At 42.5% G+C, this 21525-nt stretch overlaps 1 protein-coding gene across 6 annotated transcripts in view; it reads left to right on the plus strand.

Moving 5' to 3' along the window:
• pcdh7b (protocadherin 7b) overlaps window positions 1-21525 on the plus strand; it is a 161194-nt gene that overhangs the window by 53604 nt on the left and 86065 nt on the right. For 3 of the 6 annotated variants that reach the window (XM_041779146.1, XM_041779149.1, XM_041779150.1), the window contains exon 2: window positions 21240-21459. The exons of 2 other annotated variants lie outside the window; for them this stretch is intronic. In XM_041779146.1, the coding sequence (XP_041635080.1) occupies window positions 21240-21459 (220 nt within the window). The remainder of the gene's footprint in view (window positions 1-21239; window positions 21460-21525) is intronic. One more of the 6 variants, XM_041779147.1, reaches the window with a different exon arrangement.

Consider the following 21525-nt stretch of genomic DNA (forward strand, 5'->3'; position numbering starts at 1 on the left):
TGCTTCTAGCGGTGAATCATGACAACTATTGAGAGGACCAATGCGTGGGAGTATATTTTGAAATTCGGTCAAGCTCTCGTGTGAGTGACAGCCCGCTGCGTGCTGTTATTAAAAAACAGAATGACATAAAGCTCTGCATATTGCATCTTCCTCCAGCAAGTGTAAAGTGGCTGCATCTGTTTGACAAATATGTTAAGACATCGTTATTTCAACATTGATGTGGAAGAGCCGGAGAGACAGAGGGAGTGTGATTCTCGACCAGCCCCGTTCTGCAAACAGGGCTTCCTGTTTTAATGTCACATCCATTTAAACGCCACGTCCGTCTGAGGCGAGCGTGCGGATGTGAGATGGGGTTCTGTTTTGTGTGGGTATATGCGTGGTTGTACGCTTTTATTAATGTATGTGGGATGGCGTGTGGGCTCGTTTCTGGGCTGTCCAAGCACATTTTTATGATACAGGAGGATCAAGAAAAGGAAAGAGGCCTTTTTGAGGGGAGAAGAAAATCAGCGTTACCTAAGCTTAACCACCCTGTGGGAGTCAAACTTGTCCAATTTCCATTCTTTGACTTTAATTGTGAATTTAAATGTACGGCAAACGTTCTTGCTGGATGGCCAAAGTCTACTCAGCCAATCAGCATTCCAGCAGTGCAGCGCAGAGTAAATTTGCGTGGGATAAAGAGAATCCTCCTAATCTCTGGGAACACACTTTATCAAACTACCTCTTTTCTTATGCTTACAGTAACAGTTTGAGCTACAAGGGGATATCCATGTGCTTAAATTATCAGGTTCTGGACGTATTTGCGCATCTCTCCCTCGTCCTTCCCTGTATAATTTCATCCAGTAGTGAAAAAATAAAAATCCTCTTAAAGAAAAGCAATGGTGCTGTCTGACTGTGAATGCAAGAGAAGCTTTGGGGCTAAGATTTCACAGCCGCTAATAAGCATTCAGCCTCATCTCCTCCTCTGCCTTGTGGTGACTTGGCTGCTAATGTGTGACTGACAAGCCGAGGCTTCTGCGTTGATTGGGGCAGTTCTTTTTCTTTTTTTTTTTGTTTTTTTTTTTTCAGGTTGGCTAAACACGCATCTGATGGACAGATCTGGGCTGCACTCGGGATGGGTGTGTCTGGAATTTGCGCGACTGATCATACGCGTTCATATCAAAGTTTCATCCCATCTTTGGCTGCACCTTACAAGGAAAGGTGGCCGCTCTGTTCTGTCGTTTCAATGCCGCCACTCGCTGGCTCGCACTCTGACGCTCGGTTGAGACTGTTAACTCGGAGGAAGATTTTGTGGAGTTTGGCCATTTTCTCTGTGTGATGGCCTTGGTTGGCTGGCTCCAGCGGGGAGCATTGGTTCTTATTTTGCCAGATTGCTGGGCTGCCTCTCTTGTTTGCATGCTTAAATTAGCCCAGCAGGGACCTACGGTTGCCAGAGTAATTTTTTGGGGGTGAAATTTCAACATAAAATCCAACCACACTTCATTCCTACTCTCTTTACAACCTTCCTACCCCAACAACTAATCAATACATATTAGCGCTAAGCTGGCTAGCAAACAGGAAGGTCACAGGGTTGTGTATTAGAGTGCAGTGCAGGTCAGGGCTCATTGCTAATAATCACTAGTCCCAAAGCAGCAGCACAGATGCTTTATTTGTTGCTCTATAAAGCATGATGAGCCCTTCAGTGTAAATGCTACTCAGTATCTTAAGCAGATAAAGAACTGGTGATTGTTTTAAATCCATTCCAAGTGGAAACAGCAGCGACCAAACCATTGATCACGTCTCTTATCGCGCTCTTGGATCCCCCTTTTTTTTTTTTTTTTACATTTGCTCACACCATCTTGTTCCAGTGTTATCACAGATGTGAACATGCTCCAACCAGGCACCCCATTGTTAAGCCTCCTAATGCCATGTGGTACAGACGGGGTTAATCAAAGATCTTGCTTTGAATGAATGAGGCATTGTTAATCCAGTTCCTTTACTGTATCTAGGGTAAACCCACAGGATCCAGTGTGCACTTCCAACCCACACTTAATGCGCCCACACAGATGTCCTTTGGCGTGTAATTGCACAAAAGCAAAAAAGAAAAGACTCACAGTACCATCAAATTGTGATTAAATGCATCCTTTTTATTGCATTTGAATTTTCTGATATTTTGAATTTAAAACTTCTCTTTTTCCAACCATCATAAAATAAGGGTAATTGTGTTCCTGTTTGCATATAGACCTGCTTTATTAGGTAGACTTAATATAATATCACCTTAACAATGGAAAAAGGAACTTAATATGGATTGAAAAAAGAAATAAAGGGACAAGCCGTCATTCTCTTGAAGACTGAATTAGATCGTCCTTCAGGATTTTTCTATATTTTGCTGTATTCATTCCACCCTCTAGCTTTACTAGCCTTCCCAGGCCAGCTGTTGAGAAGCATCCCCACAGCATGATGCTGCCACCACTATGCCTCAAAAGTGTGTGTTTGTGGTGATGTGCAGGGTTTGGTATCCACCAAACATAGCATATAGTCTGATTGCTAAAAGGCACCATTCTGGTCTCATCAAACCAAAGATCTTTGACCATGGAGTCTCCAAGATACCTTTTGGTGAACTCTAGTTTAAATTTTGATGAGTTTTTTTTAAACAATGGCTTTCTCTTCACCATTTTCTCATAAAGCTTTCACTGGTGAAAAACTGGTTGTATGCAGAGTCTCTCCCATCTCAGCTGCTGAAGCTTGCAACTCCTTCAGAGTAGTGACAGGTGTCTTGGTGGCCTCTGTCACTAGTCTCCCTCTTGCTTGGTCTCTCAGTTTGTGAGGACTGCCTGATCGAGGCAGATTTACACATGTGCCATATTCTTTCAATTCCTTGATGATGTATTTAACAAAACTCTGGGGGATTTTTGGTGCCTTGGAAATTTCTTTATAGCCATCCCCTGACTTGTGCTTGTCCTTCACCTTTTCTCTGAGTTGCTTGGAATGTTCTTTTGTCTTCATGGTGTAATGTTAGCCAGGAATACTGATTAACCAGTGATAGGACCTTTTAGGGGATGTTCATGCAAGAGGAGTCAATTTTTTTAACTCCAACTGGAGTCAATAATGACAATACGTTTTAATGTTCCAAAAACAGTCAAATCAGCAGTGCCCGATGAGAATGGTGAATTAATATACTAAATGTGGATCTTGTTAAATACATATTTTCCTCATTGTGATAGAATATCAAACCTAATAAAACCAAACAACCTGATGTGCCATAATCAGTCTTGTTTTCTGTTCATTGTGTCTCCAGCAATCATGGCGATATCTTGTTCTTAGTTTGCTAAATGAGTGATTTGTCGAAGACCAAAGAGAAATGACTGCAGTCGCCTCTGATTTAGCACTGCAACACTTCCAAATGCTGAATGCTATTTTATTCATGTCGATTTGAGCTGCCTCTTTGCTCTCTTACTCTCTCTCTTTCCCTCTCATCATCATCCACCACCATCTTTCTCTCCCTCCCATCTCCAGCCTTCTTGGCGGCCCTTCTCTATCCCGCTCCCCCCCACCCTTCCCTGTGCTCTCGGTGACTCTTGGCGATTGCGCTATAAGGACTTCAACGAGGGCTCAAATTAATTTCAACTTGTTAATTCCCTTTGAAAAAAGAAGAGTGCGCAGGAGGGTGAGGAGAAGAAGAAGAAGGAGAATTAAAGAAGCAAGCCAGGTCGCTGTTTGAGTTTCTAATTGCCAAGGCCTAGAATGTGACCTACAGATGTGAAATTCCCCACTTGATGAAATATTAACGAGATTGTAGGGCTCGACGGAGATCAGCTGTACTGGAAAGCACTGTATAGAGAGAGAGAGACTGGAAGAGGTAAGGAGATGGTGGCACTGCAACTCAACACGGCTAAGGGTTGATGGGGTCGTGTAGAGGAATGTGGGAATGAAATGGAACTCATTAGCGGAGAGAGAGAGAGAGAGAAGGGGGAGTGACAGGGACCTTTATTCATGTCTGTGTATGCTTACCCAAAGAAGAGCTCCTCCAAGGTCTTACATGGTCTAAAAACAGTAATGTGAAACATACCACTCACCGCTTATCTGTGGATTTACGACCCGACGAGCCATTTGTCTTTCTCCGCCTTGTTAGTGTAACGTCCCGGCTCCGAAGTGTTGCGATAAGCAGAGCGAGAGACGTGAGAATTAAGGGAGTGGATTGAGTGTGATGGATGACATTGGTGGGTAATATTCTTGGCAGATGGATGAGAAATGAAAAGTTGGTGATGCTGAAAAAACAAATGATGATGATCACATCTGGATGGGATGATACCTTGCACATTGGTTGTGGAAAAACAACAAAAAATGAAATGACTCCTTGATGACAGCTTGACAAGCTCTGCAAAAACACAACATCAGCATTGTGAGATAGGACGGTGTTGTTAAGCAAGACGTATAGACTGTTCCCTGAATTTATGTGGGTGTGGGTGCAAGCCTGCTGCTGAAAGAGTCTGTGGAAGTTCCAGTGGAATATAACTTAAAAATGCCTCAATGTTCTTCAAACTTGGACAATTTAGAGAGCATTTCAGGTGGTCGAAATTACTGTAAAAGCACAAAGTAGGAGGCAAAGACACATTTTTACCTGTTTTGCCTAAAAGCCTGCTCTCCACACATTTGGTGTGTTGCAAAAGCTTCCTGAGCTCCTATTCTCACCTGATTTCTTTCAATCTTCACAAAAAGAAGAACCAAAAAGAGATGGTGAGGAAGGGAGTAAGGATTCAGGAGTCTAGCATGTGTGGAGTGTAGAGTACACCTACTAACTTTATATTAATATGGACAATGAGGCTTTGTTTACTTCAGTTGTACAGCAGTGAAGCCAAATTTCCCTGTGGCAGATCTTGACGTATTATATTAGTGATGTAATTAACTAATTTTTCTAACTCAAGCTCACATTTAATTTACTAACATACATCAAGAATTCCTTATAAAGCCCCTAGTGCTTGTGTTTGTTTGAGCTCTACACTCTTTGTCCACTCGGCTAATAAAGTTAAGAGCTCAACAGAGCAGTCATTCATGTTGCTAGGATTGCTCTATTTCCCATTAAATAACCAATTAAAACAAAACCACTCAGACAGATGAATCAACAGAAATAGTTGGGTCCCTGAAAAGCCCATTGAGTGTGCCCTACTCCATCTGATTTGATTACAAACATATCTATGTTGGATTAATAGCATTTGTGCTAGCCTCATGGCTAACTTCCACCTTTTTTGGTGACGTAAAGCGTCTGAAAAAGGGTTTTGGGTTGAAAGTTCTCTTGGAAGTAACCTCAGTTCCTTGTTCTTAATGGCAGGTCATGTCATTGCTATGAAGTTAGTAGCCAAATGGTTGGGTTCAGTAGCCTGCCCGTAATGTTAACATGTGCAAAAAAGGGCACTTTTTTAGAGGTGTTTTACATTCAAAGACAGGCTACCTTTTTACTGAAGCAACAGTACATAGTGTGTCTTTAAATTGCATTGGCATGAATGGTCAGTATTGCAGTTAAATTTTGGAGTGGGCAATGTTTTTGCTGACTTTCATGGGCCCCCAAAGCCCATATGTCAATACAGAAAATGTCAATAACTTTGCTTGAAATTACTATCTCCACCAATCCTCAGTTATCTTGACAAAATCTGGCAAAGATATATTTGACAAGATCCTCAAGGGTCTGTACTTAGCCCCAGATTTTTTATACTTTATGTCAAATACATTTTTAAAGTTTCTAAAATGTTGTAGTGCATCCCATATGCTGATGACACCACTCTTTACTGCAATGGTAATTATTTAAAGGAGTTTCTACATACAGTATAATTGTATTTATTATGGCAACTTACAAATGGCTGGTGTTGGGCAAAAACCTTGTATCTCCAAAATCAACACTTTTCAGGTAATAAAAAGACAATTAATTTGACACTGAAGGACTGTAGTCAGCATCATTTTAAGACCTTTATTTGCTGCCCAATCTGTTAAAACCCACTAACAGATGTAAAAGGTGACTAATAGCTCTGATATATGAAAGAAAAAAGAAAATCATGAAAAATGGAGTTACAAGGATTTAGCCCAAAGAAAGCTAGATTAAAAGATGAGGTTTAAACAAGTTTAATGGTGTTGAATAAAAACAAGTTTTTTTTTTTTTTTTTCTTGGGGTAATTTTTAAATGCAGATTGGAATATTATTTCTATTAATACTATAAAAAAGGGTAAAAAGCATGGTTTTTTTAACTCTGTAGTTTAGCCCATGTCTCATCTGTTAACATTAGGCAGGTTGTTTTCTTGACAGTCAGCCTTTTAACAGTTTGGCTTCACTCCCTGGTGACTATTTTTGGGTCCATTTAAATACAGTTTACGGGAATGTAGAGGCTTCTCATATCAAGTCTTTCAACACCCAAAATTAATGTGCCTCTGCACTGCAGATTTATAAAACACTTCATTTTTCTTGTAAGCATAGCAATAAGGGCCAGGCGGCTGTTTTTCCTCTCATTTAGAGGCCTGATTATTGTTCTAAGCGGCTTCCTCTTTAAATGAACTGCAACCTCCTGCCCCACTATCCAACCAGCCCACCACGACCTCCACCTCTCAATTTACACAGGGGGTTAAATTAGCAAGCCTGATGAGGGCCATCATTAGTACGGCGGGGTGCTGTGCTATGCTGCTAGCAGTTGGCTTTTGCTCTGCGAGGCACTGAAAGGGGGAGAAAACCTGTTCGTCAGAAACTAGGTACTGCACAGCGGTGGGGATTTTTTTGGAGGCGTCCCAGTCCGAGGCAAATCCTGGCCCATTGTTCTCAGATCAAAGAGAGAGAAAATGGCAATGTAATACGAGCTCAAATTAAATGGATGTTTTGTCTTTTTATGTGACAGCCTCGATTCTGGCCTTGAGTTTTGATGTTGGGGTTGTTTTTTTTGGACTGTTTTTGCTGCTGTGGAAAGAGAGGAAGAGAAAAAGAGGTGGGAGATCTATCCTCTGTTCTAACTGAAAATCCACAAGGACAGAGGACAGCCTATTCATAGCAATCACAAACACACATATCGCTAACCCCGACTCCATGCCTCCGTATTGATCCAGCATCATAGATTCCTTGATGATGCTGCATGTGATGCACTGCGCCGTTCCCCAACACTCGTCACTATTATCTGTCACACTGATGTCACTTTAAATCAATAGCCATCTCAGAGTCATTGACCTCCCCCTAGACACACACACAAACCCCGGCTTCTTCTTCTTCTTGGAGTCAGAGAGCAGAACGGCTCCTGTCAGCGCTCAGACTGTGGGTGCAGTCTGATACATCCACACGGCGGCTATCTTTCTGCGCTAGCTTAGGTTACTTCAATAGTGGCCATTCTTCCTCTGTTCCCTTCCACAAAGCTCCTTGTCCTCTCATTTCTGTCCTCTGCTTGATTAGAGGAGGAGGGTGGGGGATGAATACAGTTGGGTGCTTTCACCTGCACCATGAGAAGGAGGGGGGGGGGGGGTTCAACAAGACACAGGATATGTTCCATCTGGTCACCCTACGCATACCCACCGTCCTCCTTCATCTTCTGCCTGTGCTGGCCATCTCACTGACGATTCTTTTATTCCTTGGACACCAGCTGCTGGTAAGGTGATAGGTTAAACACACAATTGTGCACACACACTTGTAGAAGGAATGGATGGTGCAGGGGCATTGGTACACAGGTTCATGAGGCAGGCACAGGTGTCCAATGATCATGCCTGTTCGACCTTTGTGCAACCTTTGATTCAGGTGAAAGAAAAGATAATGTTTTCTGCATTCCGCCTGTTTACTTAATGTCTTAACAAAGAGCTTCATTGTTGGCAATCTCCTATGTAACCTGAGTGTTTTTTCCCCCTCCTTCTTATTCAATAAGGGGGGAACAGCTTGCAGCTTTGAGAGGACAAAAACAGTGCCAAATTGAACTATGCATGAGTTTCCTTTGAATGTTTTTCCGCCTTACTTTGACTTATTGGGCACAAATACCACAGGGAACAAACAAGCCGCACCGTTAATTGTGTTCCCCGACACTCCTGTGCCCCCTTAACGAAGTGCAACTCTAAGCAGAGCGCTGGAGAGCTGTGACAGTGGGGACCAAAACAACCTGACGCCGTTATCACATTTCCCATTAGCTGCCCAAAAATGGCTGCCTAGACAACAACTGAGTAATGAGATCTAATTGGGCTAAAGCTGAAAATGAAACCTTAAAAGCACATGGTAATTCTTCCTGGCCTTTTTTTTTCCCATCTTTCACAGGGAACAGGGATAAAGATGAGGAAAGTATCGGAGAGCAGAGACACTAAGTGCACTCGAAGAAGTGCCTTGGAGGAGAGGACTATTTTACATGCGGATTAGTGTGCATATCGCCGCCATCAGACAGCGATACAGGGCCTTGATAGGCTGTCTATCTTTGATGCCTTCTAAGGCACGGTGGCCTTATCCCTTTCGCCTATCTACAGTAACACGCTCCTCAAACACACACCCACTGATCCAGGCCTTTAGAACCGCCGAGATGGGAAAGATTGGATTGTAAGATGTGTCTGCCTGCGTGTCACTTTTTGCAAGTACATCATATGCCTTTCAAAGTCGATGCAAATGTCTGCACAGGCACACATGCAAACATGCTCTCAGATACTCAGCATCAGAGTAGAGATGACGTATGCAATGTCTTAACGCCTCCCAGAAATCCAGCATCCCTATGTCAAATAGAATCAACACTGTCATCTGCATGAATAAAGCCACCACCTTTCCACTTTTCCTCCTCAAATGCTATTAAATTTTTTATGTTTCCACTCATTTCCCCCATGGTGAAAATAACACATGGGGATTGTCTAGGCTCGAGCCAAACACACATAAATTTCAATATTAATTTGGTCGGCACCTCACCAGCCTCCCCAGCTTCCTAATCTCCCGCCGCATATCTTCATTATCTGAAAGTGTGCTTTCATCTTAATTCCATTTTCATCCATCAAATGTCGGGAAGGTTTGACCTTGCGTGATCTCGACGGAGATAGGGAGGGAGTCGGGGGAGAGTGACGGAGACGGAGATAGGGAAGTAAGAAGATAAGGAGCCGGGGTGAGATGATGAACAGGGGGGGAAAGGAGGGATGGGGAAACATGACAGGGAGGTGGGGGATCTCTTCAGCGCCAAGTTTCTAGGTCTGTTAAATGTGCGAGTATGTCTGTGAAGTCATTCCATTCCTCTTAATCCTCATGTTACACCAGCAGAGTGGAGCATGTTAGCGACTGCACACATCTCTTTCAACCTCTTCCCTATCCCGCTCCCTTTTATTCATTCCTTCTATTGCTTGCCTTGGGCTTTTTTCCATCCTCCTTCATCCTCTGTCAGTTTATTTATCCTGACATGTGGGTTTAATTACTCATTTGTTGTAATTGTTTCCATAATTGTTGGAATCGTCGTATGCCGCTGTTGTCAGGAACAGGTGTTGGATGGGACCTGTAAGGGAAGTGTGGCTGAGTGATACGATCAGGACATTTGGTTGGCACTCATTCCATCGAGGCAAGGACGCTCCACCTGGCGGCGCTAAGGGAGGTGTGGGTGTTTCTAAAGATGACGAGGACAGTCGCACGCATTGGCAAGGACTCGCTCTACGAGGAGACACACTACTTATCCCACTTGAATGATACATGCCTGCATGGTCTTACCCAAATAGAAGGCCTCATTAGTGGATAAGCTGGATATGCTCTCTAACCTCCCCCAATTTATCTCCCTCCTCTCTCATTCGCCTGGTTGGATGGCAGCCCTGATCCCCTAAATGCAGGTTATCTGTCATCAGCGACTCAGAATGGTAACTAAAGCATCATTTATTAGCTGGTGCCTTTCTCTGTCTCTTTCTCCTTCCTTATCTTTCTCTGCAAAGCCTGTCCCTGTAGTTCCTTTTTCTCTCTGCAGTGACATTAATGTCTATAGATAGCTATCGTTTGATTGCTTCTAAATCTTCCATCTGTTCTTGCAGGAAACAGGTAGGAAAAGAAGTGAGCTGCTGCGTCTCATATCCAAGCATTCAGATCTAGCATTTGCCCGCTTTGCGCCAACTTGAGGCGCAACTCGTTGATGTCACGTCATGCTTTGTGCTGACACCCAGACCTGTGTCACAACAACTAACGTTAGCGCCAGCCCCAGGCCCATCACAAACTGACAGTAGTAGGCCGTTGGTCAGATGCAGCGCTGCCAGTACTGTGATGGATCCTCCACACACAACACCTACATCCCTCTACACTCCCCCCTGCGCCGATGCCAGAACTGGGAACCTAAGCTGATGGCAGGGTGACATGTGAAATGACATGACAATGCCAAAGACATGACACAGCCACATATACACGTTGACTTAGACTCGCTGAGAGACAAGAGGCACTAGCATGCTTCAGTGAGCAGGGAGCAATTCCACTTGCTTTGCGCACACATGAGCTCACATGCACATCCACGGTGAGCGGTGTGCCATTCAGCTGTCAGTGTACAAACAAGGTCTGAATTCGGAAAAGTAGGAAATGCGATCTCATGATTCGAAGGCAGACTGTATGTAAGCAACACCAGGGTCAGAGATTGGTTGACAGCCGTTCCAAGTGTCTGCCAGCACTTGTGTCAGCAACAGTAGCTCTAACGCGGTGACACAAGACACGGCCCCATTCATTCGTAATGAGAGGGTGTAACATAACTCGTGCATGTTGCTCTGGAACATCCTCAAAAATCTACCGCAGCACAAACGGACGAAATATATGACAAGCTTTCCTTTATGAATTATGAAGCTCGCATTTATCCCTCTTTTCAAGCCTGGTGTTATCAGTGACATGACACTAGGCTTGCCATGTTGGTGTTCCTGCAGAAAGCCGCAGCAATATACCACAAAAGGGTGTTATTTAGTCTGCTTGAAGCTAATCCACTGCCACTCAACACCAACATCCCTCAGCCCAATCGCTGCCACCAACCCATCAACTTAAGAAAAAAGAAACACTTCTCCTTTGCCATTCAGAGCAGGTCAGGGGTTGGACTAAGCTTCTGAAGATGTTCAAAAGCATCCCCCCAGAATAGTATCTCTGTTACACCAGTGGCCTAATCCGCCACTTGAAGAGCAATTAAAAGTTTAGCCCAGACTTTAAGAAAGTAACCATGTGTGATCTTCTTTTTTTTTTTCACTCAATTTTTTTTCTTCCTGCGGGTCCGTCTCTCCGGCAGCGTGCATGGGGTGCATGCTAATAGGAAAGTGCTAACTGTGGCACTACTCCAAAGGCATTCCAAACACACTGGGAAAAGACTAAAGAGGGATGTGGATGAAGCAAGAAAATAGATTTAGCAAAGGAAGCATCACCCTCCCTTCTCATTTCTTTATCTTCTATTTCCCCTCCTTTCCCACTCTTTGTTACCAAGTTTCCTTTATTATACTCCCTCCAACTTTTGCAGCTTTTTTTCCCTGCTTCCTTTTTCTCAATCCAAAGTTACTCCCAATGCACAAGCTTGAAGCTTAAGAATGATTCCCCCCAGAGTTCCATTGGAGAACTTCCCTTGCCTAGCAACAACTTTTTATGGCACTATCCCAGCTACACAATACTCATAAGCATCAGGGCAATCATATTTTTTGGTCTTTTTTTTACATAGTCGTTTCTTATTTGGGCACATGTATTTATAGAGCTATATCTCTGCCAAAGACTCCAATAAAAGGTCTAAAAGAGAACCCCCACTGGACAAATACTGAAGGGCATTCAATTGATCGGTGTGCTGTCAGATCATAAAACAGCCACATGGTAAAGTGGAAAGGTAAAAGATACCCTCATGATTTCAAAGATCCACAAGAGAGTGCTAATAGAATCATCAGCACTTAACGAGACTGTGTGCTGTGTTGCCCATAATGCCTGTAACTTCTGTAATAAAAATACTTTTCAAGGTGTTTAAAACTTATTCTGCTTTGCACCCTGAAGTTTTCTGTGACCTCACAGCTCATAACACACTGTTTTTACCAAAGATTGGCATTCAAATCTGTCAGTCTAATGTGCTTTCTATTATTCTTTTCCAATCCATTATTGAGGACACCGTGCATAACCCTTGCCTCCTGAAAGGATGAGAAAATCTACTTTCTTTCAGAATCAGCAGAGTAGAACAAGACAAGAAAAAACACCCCTTGCATCTTTGTTGACTCAGAATATAATATTGGGAAAAAAAGCAGACAATGAACTCGCAAGAACCTCTTATCTCAGCTTTGTTTTTCTTCCTTTGACTCCTGGAGTCTTGGGTGCTCATTGGAAACGTTACCCCCCCATCCCCCCCCACCCCACCCCCCCCCCACCCCCCTTCCTTGGTGACCTGAGAGGAATGTGCGCTGAGTAGTGAAGTTTGAAGAAGACGGGGAAAGCAGGGGAAGTGAAGGGAAGCACTGGAGCTTGACAGGGCCAAAGCTATCAGTCAGGCTAGAACATGATACCTGAGAGTCAGATGGGGTTGCACTAACAAAGCTGCAGCCAACCACTCCCAACAAAAATTCCCTCAACTTTTTCGGCCACCTGAGAGAGACCTTCTGAGGCCTGGATCCATTCCTCACTTTCACCGTGAGTGCCCCTTTACCCCCACCTAAAAGAGTTACAAGAGGTAGCTGCAAAATCTTCCACCAGATAATGGAACAAAAGTAGCACTTAATTTTAGTGGGTCCTTTTTACTTAGCAATTTTACAGTTGTAAGTGTAATTATCTTGCAATTTCTCAAGGATAAAGTGTTGATTACCTTGTAATCTACTTACTTACTTACTAGGAATACATTTACATTTTACCAAGTACTAACTTGGAAATATGGTAATATTAATGAATTATTTACCTTGTAATAATGTATCAATTATCAAGTAATTCATTGTGATACTCTGGAAATTTGCACTAACCCTAACCCTGGTAATTAGGTGGTATTTTCCCCTAACACCCTAACCCTAACCCTACCCTAATCCAGAGTTCCTAACCCTAACTCTCTGGTAATTGGCTGGTATTTTACCGAGTGATTTCTTAGAAATAAGATATTTTTTATACAAGTTGCTTGATATTTTTCAGGCATTTACTTTTTTTGCCCACTAAATTAAAGTGAGGAATTCCTGAATAGATTTCAAGTATTTTTTTTAGGGTTACGGTCAGGCTAAGGGGCTTGGGGTAAGAGCTTGAGGGTAAGGGCAAAATACTGCCTAATTACCAGAGGACTGCCACAATTTCACAAGAGTTCGTTTACGAGGGTTAGGGTTAGGTTCAAATTATGCTTAATTACGAGAGTATTTGACACAATATTACAGGGCTTACTTTGGGTTAAAGGGTTGGTGTAAAATATGGCCAAATTACCAGAAAATTGCCACAATTTTATGACCGTTAGGTGTGAGGTTAAGAGGGTTAAGGTTAGGGTAAAATACTGCCTTACTATCAGAAAACTGTCACAATATTAATAGGGATTTCTTAGCAATTAATATGTTATTACTATATTTCCTTAATATGACCGTATCTCAGAGTTATTACTTGGTAAAATACTACTGTACTACTAGGGTGCTACCAGTAAAACTGCCATGTTGTTTTCTTTCATAGCATTCATATAAACTGCCACAACAACAAAACCGGACTTCGTTGCTTACATTTGTACAATTCCTTTGCTAAATGGGCAGCCATCTTGCCAATAATTCACAGGTTTTTTTTTTTTTTGTTTTTTTTTTGTTTTTTTTTTAGATTTCCCACAGCACTCCATTGGAAGTATGCCTTTTGAAAATCCATGTTTGAAGGGCCATGTCCTCCTACCACTTTCATTCCAACAACAATAGGACACCCCTACCTCTAGATGTGAAAATATAGGGGAAGGGGCAAGGGACTGCATTGGGACTGAGCCCGAGTCTCTCTTGTTCTTGACTACTGAGACCAAACAGCATCATTGTTCTGTGCTAAGCCTCTTGCATGGTAATTAAATGCAACTGAGCAGCACCCAAATAGAACTTGAATCCACCCTGATCAGATTCCAATTGATTTCCAGTCAGACATTCACCTTGAGGGCATTTGTCTCATTTATCGCTTCAGTATCATGATCGTTTTATTTCAAACTTCTGGAATTTCATCAAGCTTTACCAGCATCTGCGATTGGGTTGAGCCAATTTAAGATCCCAGGAAGTATGTCGTTTGGTGTACCTTGGCTATTTGGCACTCTTTGTACGTCTCAGGTGGCGTATCACAGGTCGCTGTCTGGTTGCCCATTAAAAATGAAACAAGACTTCTTAATTACCGACCGGCATTTTTGGCAATCATAGCCATGCTCGTGTGTCGCTCCTTTTTCTCACTCTCTCCGAGTCTTTCTGTGTTTGACTGGCCTCTTTATCTGTCTTTCCATCTCACTTACACATATTCTTCTCTCTATACCTCCCTCTCTCTTGCTTGACTGCAATAAGACACTAGCCCTGCAGTTTATGTTTGCTCCCCTTGCCCCAAGAGAAGACCAGCCACAATTACTTCCTGTGGTTCACGGTAGTGGGTCACTGCCATCCGCCAAAGGTATTTACAGCTGAAATTACACACACTGTGCTTTCCAACCAGGCCTTCCTCCATCATTCCATTATCAATGACCATGTCCAGAGGCCCTGGCAAGGGTGGGCTTAATTTTAAATCCAGACATCCAGAAAAAAAAAAACATGTCCTGAAGTCTTCCTCAAAGGATAAGAGATGCTGAACATATAAACATCCTAAATTGGGTCTTCTGTGTAACATCATTTAAGCATTTATGAGTGACATTTGACATGCCAAATGGAACAGAGTTTAGATAATGAAAGCTTTTTAGGAATTACTTGACATTAAAGCTATTGTATAGCCTCATGTAATGTGTCTTGACTGCGTTTTCAAATAGTGTCATTGATCTGAGCAACTCTGACGTTTCATGCAAAAGCAGAGCGTTCGACTTCAAAAACAATGAAGATAAAAGAAGAAGTAAAGCTCGAATAGAGTGCTGCTGACAGCTGCACAGTTTAGTTTGGGGAAGCAGGAAATGAAAATCAAATCCAAGAGGTCACACATTATTGACACGAGTGGCACGGCTCTGTTTTTATTGGCATCAGCTTCCCCTGAGTCAGGCAGCCCCCATGTGTTTCCCCTTTAGCATCCAGGAAATAGGCCAAGCCAGGCTTCGGCCAGGGCTCCCCAATAAACCTGTGGCTTGTTTGCATTGTTCATTCTGTGGGATGACGGATTTGCTCAATCACCCGTGGCTGTCACAGCTGGCTTTCAATCACAGGCACACCCTTAAGAGTGCCGGGAGCCCATAAGGGGTCCCAGCATCTGGTAAAGATAAAGCAAGCTATTGCTAACATGTAATGAAAGCCATTCATTGAAAGCTTGTCCACTATATGGTTGAGCTGTGTGGGAGTTTAGCTTCTTTATGTGTGGACATTGGTGTCACTTTGGTGATGTTTATTCAGGCTATGACTTTTTTTTATTGCTGAATTCAAGGCTTTTGAATCATCCATTGTGTATCCGACAGTCAATAAAATGAATTGACTCCCGAGTCATTTTTTTGATATAAAGTACCTGTCTTTAAAATTAAATGGGGCCGAGGTCATGACATTTCAGCTTATGTGTGTGCTTGTGTTTCCTACTCACTGGCTGTTAAATTGATTGGCAGCAGAGTGGGCCACGAGGGCAGGAGGTCATGGTGGAAGGTAGAGTGGACGGCATCAAAGGACATGTATTCAGTCAGGCTTGACAAAAGGCACCAGGTCTGAAAATGGCCAGTGTCTGGTAAAAGAGGGCAGACTGTGTGGATGGACAGAAAAGGTAACACTTTTGATGTAACTACAAGAGGTTGATTTTAGTCATTCTGATGTAAAATCTGCCTTACTATTGCTCATACAGGAGAGCATCTTTTGAAGGGGAAAACCTCCACCTGTCAATCCAAATAGTTCTACTAAAGCTGCCTTTCCAACAAGCTGTCTACTCCAGTTTGGTTTGGTTTAGTAATTCCATTATCAAAAGTTTGAAGTGGTACTTAAATAACTAATTCACACCTTGTTACATTTTTGGCACCTGTTGGGGCTTTTCCACTATGACTTTTTGCCAGGCCAATGCTGATTTACTTTTCCATGCCCAGTTTGGCCGAGAACAAGCTGCACCGATAACGGTCCTGATCTGGGGGAAGGCCAAAACGCAACGCAGTAATGGCACAGTGGTTCGTCATCCCTCGGGGGCGCCTTTCAGGCGTGTTAAAGTAGCAACCACTGCACCAAAATTTGGAATACCCCCCGGATTACCAATAGAAGACCTACCTTTGAAGTAGAAACAATGGCAAAACTTCATTTAATATCATTGACTCAAAATGTCACATCATCAGTTCTTGACGCACTCTAGCTGAGTTTTGGTGGAAAAGAAAATCCCAGGCCATGCTGCGCTGCCATGCCGAGTCAAACCAACTAGAGCCAAGTAAGTCAATGTAATGGAAAAGCCCCATTTGTGTCGGGTACTAAGCATTCTTATCGGACCTTAAAGAGATGAGCTGGACTCCCTATAGTCCATTGGCTGGTCGAATGAATCTTCACTTTCCATGCAAAAGTGGTGATAATAGAATAACAACAACAGCCCATTCAGCAAAGTCAGAAAGCAAAATACGAGCGTATAGTGATGTGTCATTTGCCGATGAACAAGTAGCCAGCTCCTTTTTGAGAGCCAGTTTTCTTTTAACCAGTTTTTTGTTTGATAGATGTAAAAAGGCACCCAAAGACTAGCTTTTTTTCCTGAGCTGAGTCCAAATTCCAATCGCTACAACTGAAGCTGGATTTGGAAGCACAGGCATGATCAGGGTGTATCATACCAAACCACTTCCCAAACTGGCCAACTTGGTGGAAATCTTACATTCTCCTGTGGCTTGGCCATGTTAAGAGATGCCACCATATTATGCCTTTGAAATCACAGAAGAAAGGAAAACGGCACCCTGTAGCCGTAGGTCTAAACAAAAAGTCATGTTGGACAATCTATTTTCCTCCCCCGGTTACTGCACTTACCTTGACATATGCGCACAAATATAAGCAAAAAAATAACTAAGAAACTCCCGCTTCTTATTTTATTCATTTATTTAAAAGACACAGAATGAAAGGAGCGAAGGTCGCTGTGCAGACGGTGGTTGCTGCAGATTCTAATCCAAAGCCTCCGGCGATCACGGCATGAACTCCATTTCTGGTCTGCAAACAAATTAGCTTTTTTTCTCTCTTCTATCTCACTCTCCCTCCAGTGAAAATAAGGAAAATTCAGGTGTATAAAATCTATTTGTTCATTGAACTTATTTTTTTTTCCTGTCAGCTTCTTTTCTCTCTCCTAAACTCAATTTTCCCTCAGTGGCCGCTTGCTGGAGCGTTTCTTTTCTCTGCAATGCTCTCGCCTGCAATTCATTAGGCAACAGTGGTTTAATTTGTATCATTAGAAAAAAAAGTGTGTTTCTTGAGGAGCACGGCACTCTACTAGAACTGATCAAGACAAAGTACTTTTTGTGCGACAGCATGCATGCTGTGGGACTTGTTAAAAAGCACCTCGCACCAAACAAGTGCTTGAGAGAAATAGAGTCAAAACAAACAAACAAACAAAACCCAAATAAAACTATTAAAAAAACATGTTTAATATCTTAGCATCTCTTCAAGTGTTATTACACTTATAGAGCGTGGCTCTCCTTCTGGGCCTCGATTTTAATTATGCAACAAATGTTTGACTATCCAAGTGAAATTTGCATGAATATTTATACCAATTCATTTGTTGAGTGTTGATTGTAATTACATGGAAACATGATTTATTTCCAAGATTGCTGTGTTAGCCAGCCAGCCAGAGAAAGAGAAGCGGGCGGAAATATATAAATAAATGCAAATTTGTTTTCCGCTCAGCAAAGGAGGCCCATTTTTTCCCATTGGCTTGTGGGAAATTTCATTATCAAAAAGAGAATCCTTCACAGTGTGTGCCTGGCAGAGGCTCAGAGGCACTTGGAGAAAGTGTCTAAAGATGATAGAATAACAAAGAAGTGCACATAGGAAAGGTGACCTGCCAGTGCTCGCTGAGAATGTCCCTTATATCTGTGTTTATGCTTCATTTACCAGCCTTTTTCTAAGGAAGCGGACAACTCAAACATGCTCCGAATATCTGACAGCACAATAAGAGTGTCAGTCTTTTACATGAAATGACAGCTCTAGACGCTTATGGAGAGATTTAAGAACTGAAGACAGTTTTGATCACAGATTTTCCTTCAGATATGAAAATTGGCAGACAAACTCAGGAGAGGGAGAAAAAAAGGGGATATCTTGAGTAATGGGCCTATGTTCTGTTTAATATCCTCATGATGGAACAAGGAAACGAAAAGGACGAAGCAGAAGAGAAGGACAACACAAGCAAGCGATGAGGTCTAGCAAAGACGATGCGCAGCAACAGAAGCTGTTCGTATCTAATTAATGAATGGCATTAGCCATTTGTTATGCCATTTATTCTGGTAATGACCAAGCCTGATCTTTCATTCCTCGCCTCATGCTCATTCCTCCTCTCTCATCCTGACTCTCTGCCATTACCTTTGTACAACACTCAGACAGGGATTGAGAGATGTAGAGGAAGGGAAGGGAAACGGACTGAGACAGTGAGAGAGAGGCCTTGGCTTTAATGACATGCTCTGTAACTGCTTAACTCTGGACATTGCTCAATAATGTGTTAGAGCAGGCATCACATATTGACAGTGTAAGCCCACAGCTCATGTAGCAAAACCTCTATAGTGTAATTCAGACCATGCACATGGCTGTATTGTCTGCCATCTTTGAGGTGATTTATACAATGTATTTATAATCTCTTTTGATGCCGAGTGAATGCACTTGAGTATGTTCATCCATATATTATGCTACCAATGCATTTTCAATACCGACCTGATATGGGAACTGACTTGCCCGCCTCTTTCCATCGCTCTCTTACCATGAATTGGTACATTGATGCTCAGTGATGTGAGGCCACTGAAAAAAAAAAAAGAATGAGTGGTGGCAATTAGCCATGAGCTAAGAAGCTAGATAACTAGATTTCTCCCTCATTTTGTCATGACTATACCTTTAAAGTGAACAGTTTTGTACTTTTTAGCACATAAATTGTGCTATTTAAAGACAAATTATGAGGCGGTAGTGATGTGTAGTTCTCTAACAGGCTCCCTGTGAATGACAGGAGCCAGCTCTCATTTGAGAGGCAGGTTTACTTTTTCCATTTCTATTTTAATATTTAGCACATTAAACATGTCGGGTACTGGTTATATTAAGATTACGATTCAAGTCAAGGGGACCAGTTATGAGGCAATAGTGATGTGTAGTTCGCTAACCGGCTCCATTTGAATAATGGGAGCCAGCTCTCGTTTGTGAAAATATTTTACTTTCTTCCATTTTTGTTGTAGTATTTGGCACATTAAATGTGTTTTAAGTCCTGGTTGAATTAAGATTACAATTCAATTAAAGGGGACTAATTTTGAGGCAGTAGTGATGTGTAGTTCTCTAACAGGCTCATTGTGAATGACAGAAGCAAGCTCTCGTTTGAGAACCTGTTTTACTTTTTCCATTTTTGTTGTAGTATTTGGCACGTTAAATGTGTCGAGCCCTGGTTATATTAAGATTGCAACTCAATTCAAGGGGGCCAGTTATGAAGCGGTTGTGATGTGTACTTCTCAAACTAGCCAATTCCAAGAGCTGGCTACTTTAGTAAATGATGGGAGCCAACTCTGGTTTGAGAGACAGTTTTACTTTCTTTCATTTTTGTTGTACTAGTTAACACATAAACTGTATGGGGTACTGGTTAAATAAAAAAATTACAACTTTAAATCAAGACCAGTTATGAGGCAGGAGAGATGTGTACATCTCAAACTAACCAGTTCCAAGAGCTGGCTCCTCTTGTAAATGATGAGAGCCAGCTCTGTTTTGAGAGGCAGTTTTTAGTTTATTTCATTTTTGTTGTAGTATGGCGGGTACTGGTTAAACTGAATGACACCTTAATTCAAGAGTAGCAGTTACAAAGCATTTTTTATTTGTAGCCTGTGAATGAGCCCGTTCTAAGAGCTGGCTCCTTTTGTGAATGATGGGCGGCAGCATTTTGTTGTTGTTTTCATACATTAAAAAAGGGGCAAAATTGTACCAAATAAAGAGCTACTTAGAAGACAAAGACTAGCTCTTTAAACTGAGCTGCCCTTAATTATTGCTATTTCTATAAAAACAAGACTCATAAATCCATTACTTCGAGCCGATACAAAAAGCCAGGCTTTCTGTTCACTAGCAAATACTCTGTATCGCATCAGTGGACGAGGTGGTTTGTAATGCTTGTTGTGTCCACACAACCAGTACAGTCTGAATGAAGGGATCCCCGACCACCTCTGTCTCAGTCTTTATTAGATATCAAGTTTTTTTGTTGTTTTTTTTTTTTTTCAGTAGGCAGTAAGGCCAAGAAAGGAGCACACTTAATCAATTGTACCTCTTAAGATGCACTACCATTAACAACATTATTAATCAAAAGTCAGCACTCAGATGTCCTTTAGAGTTATTTTATTGCTTGTCTTGGCAGGGATTAGGCCAAAATGAATGCGTGGCAACATGTGGGCTTGCTTGGCATCATAGTTTTTTGAGTACATAGTGAGCATTAAGGATCGTGACTTGGTTTTAATGCGTTGTCTAAGCAGCGTAACCATGCCTTTTCTCTTTAGCAACAAATCAGACCCCCTGATAGGCCAAAGGCTTGCTCACCTTGTCCTCTTTTTCCATAGTGGTCACATAAACGGGACAATGAAGCTGGTGTATTCCTACTTCTGTAGCTGTATTTAATGCACAGGTTTCGATAGCTGCAATGTCTGCTGGGTCCCCTGAGCTTCGAAGAAGCTTTTGAAAGGCATCTTTTGTACAGCCTCCTCCACATCCCTATTACAAGGTCTTCTTCCGAAAATAAAGAAAGGCAAGACCTTGGTTGTGGTAACAAAACATTTTTGTTGGCTATTGTAACTGCAAATTAGGTAAAATGTCTTATTTTTGTTGTCTAGAAAGGGTGAGTGTGAATTTAGCCCCAAGAATCTTTAAACCTGGATGAAACACTTGTGTGATTCCAGCCGACTACAGCCTTCCCCTTGCCCCTTTCTTCCTTGACCTATTTCTCTATTTTCCTGACCCAAAATTCCTTTCCAAACATCTAAAAGATCCTACTCCCAAGCTGTCCACAAAGAATTAAACATAAAGTACCAGCAGTCCCCTTTATAGTGACCCCCGGCCGTTTGGTTTCTCTTGTAGCCGTTTCGCCGAGTGACCTTCTCGGTGGTGAGCCAACCCCAGGACCCTCACCAGCAGGGATCGCTGCAGAGCTGCTACGACAGCGGCCTGGACGAGTCGGAGACGCCCAGCAGCAAGAGTTCATCGGGCCCCCGCCTGGGCGCCCTCCCCCTGCCAGAGGACAGCTACGAGAGGACAACGCCGGATGGCAGTGTCGGTGAGGCAGAGCACATGGAAAATGGTAGGGGCAAACACTGAAAGGAGATTTAGAAGTCGTTAAGATGTAGGAAACACACACTCACATACG

Source organism: Cheilinus undulatus, linkage group 22 (genome assembly GCF_018320785.1).
Source record: "Cheilinus undulatus linkage group 22, ASM1832078v1, whole genome shotgun sequence".
Classification (NCBI taxonomy): Eukaryota; Metazoa; Chordata; class Actinopteri; order Labriformes; family Labridae; genus Cheilinus; species Cheilinus undulatus.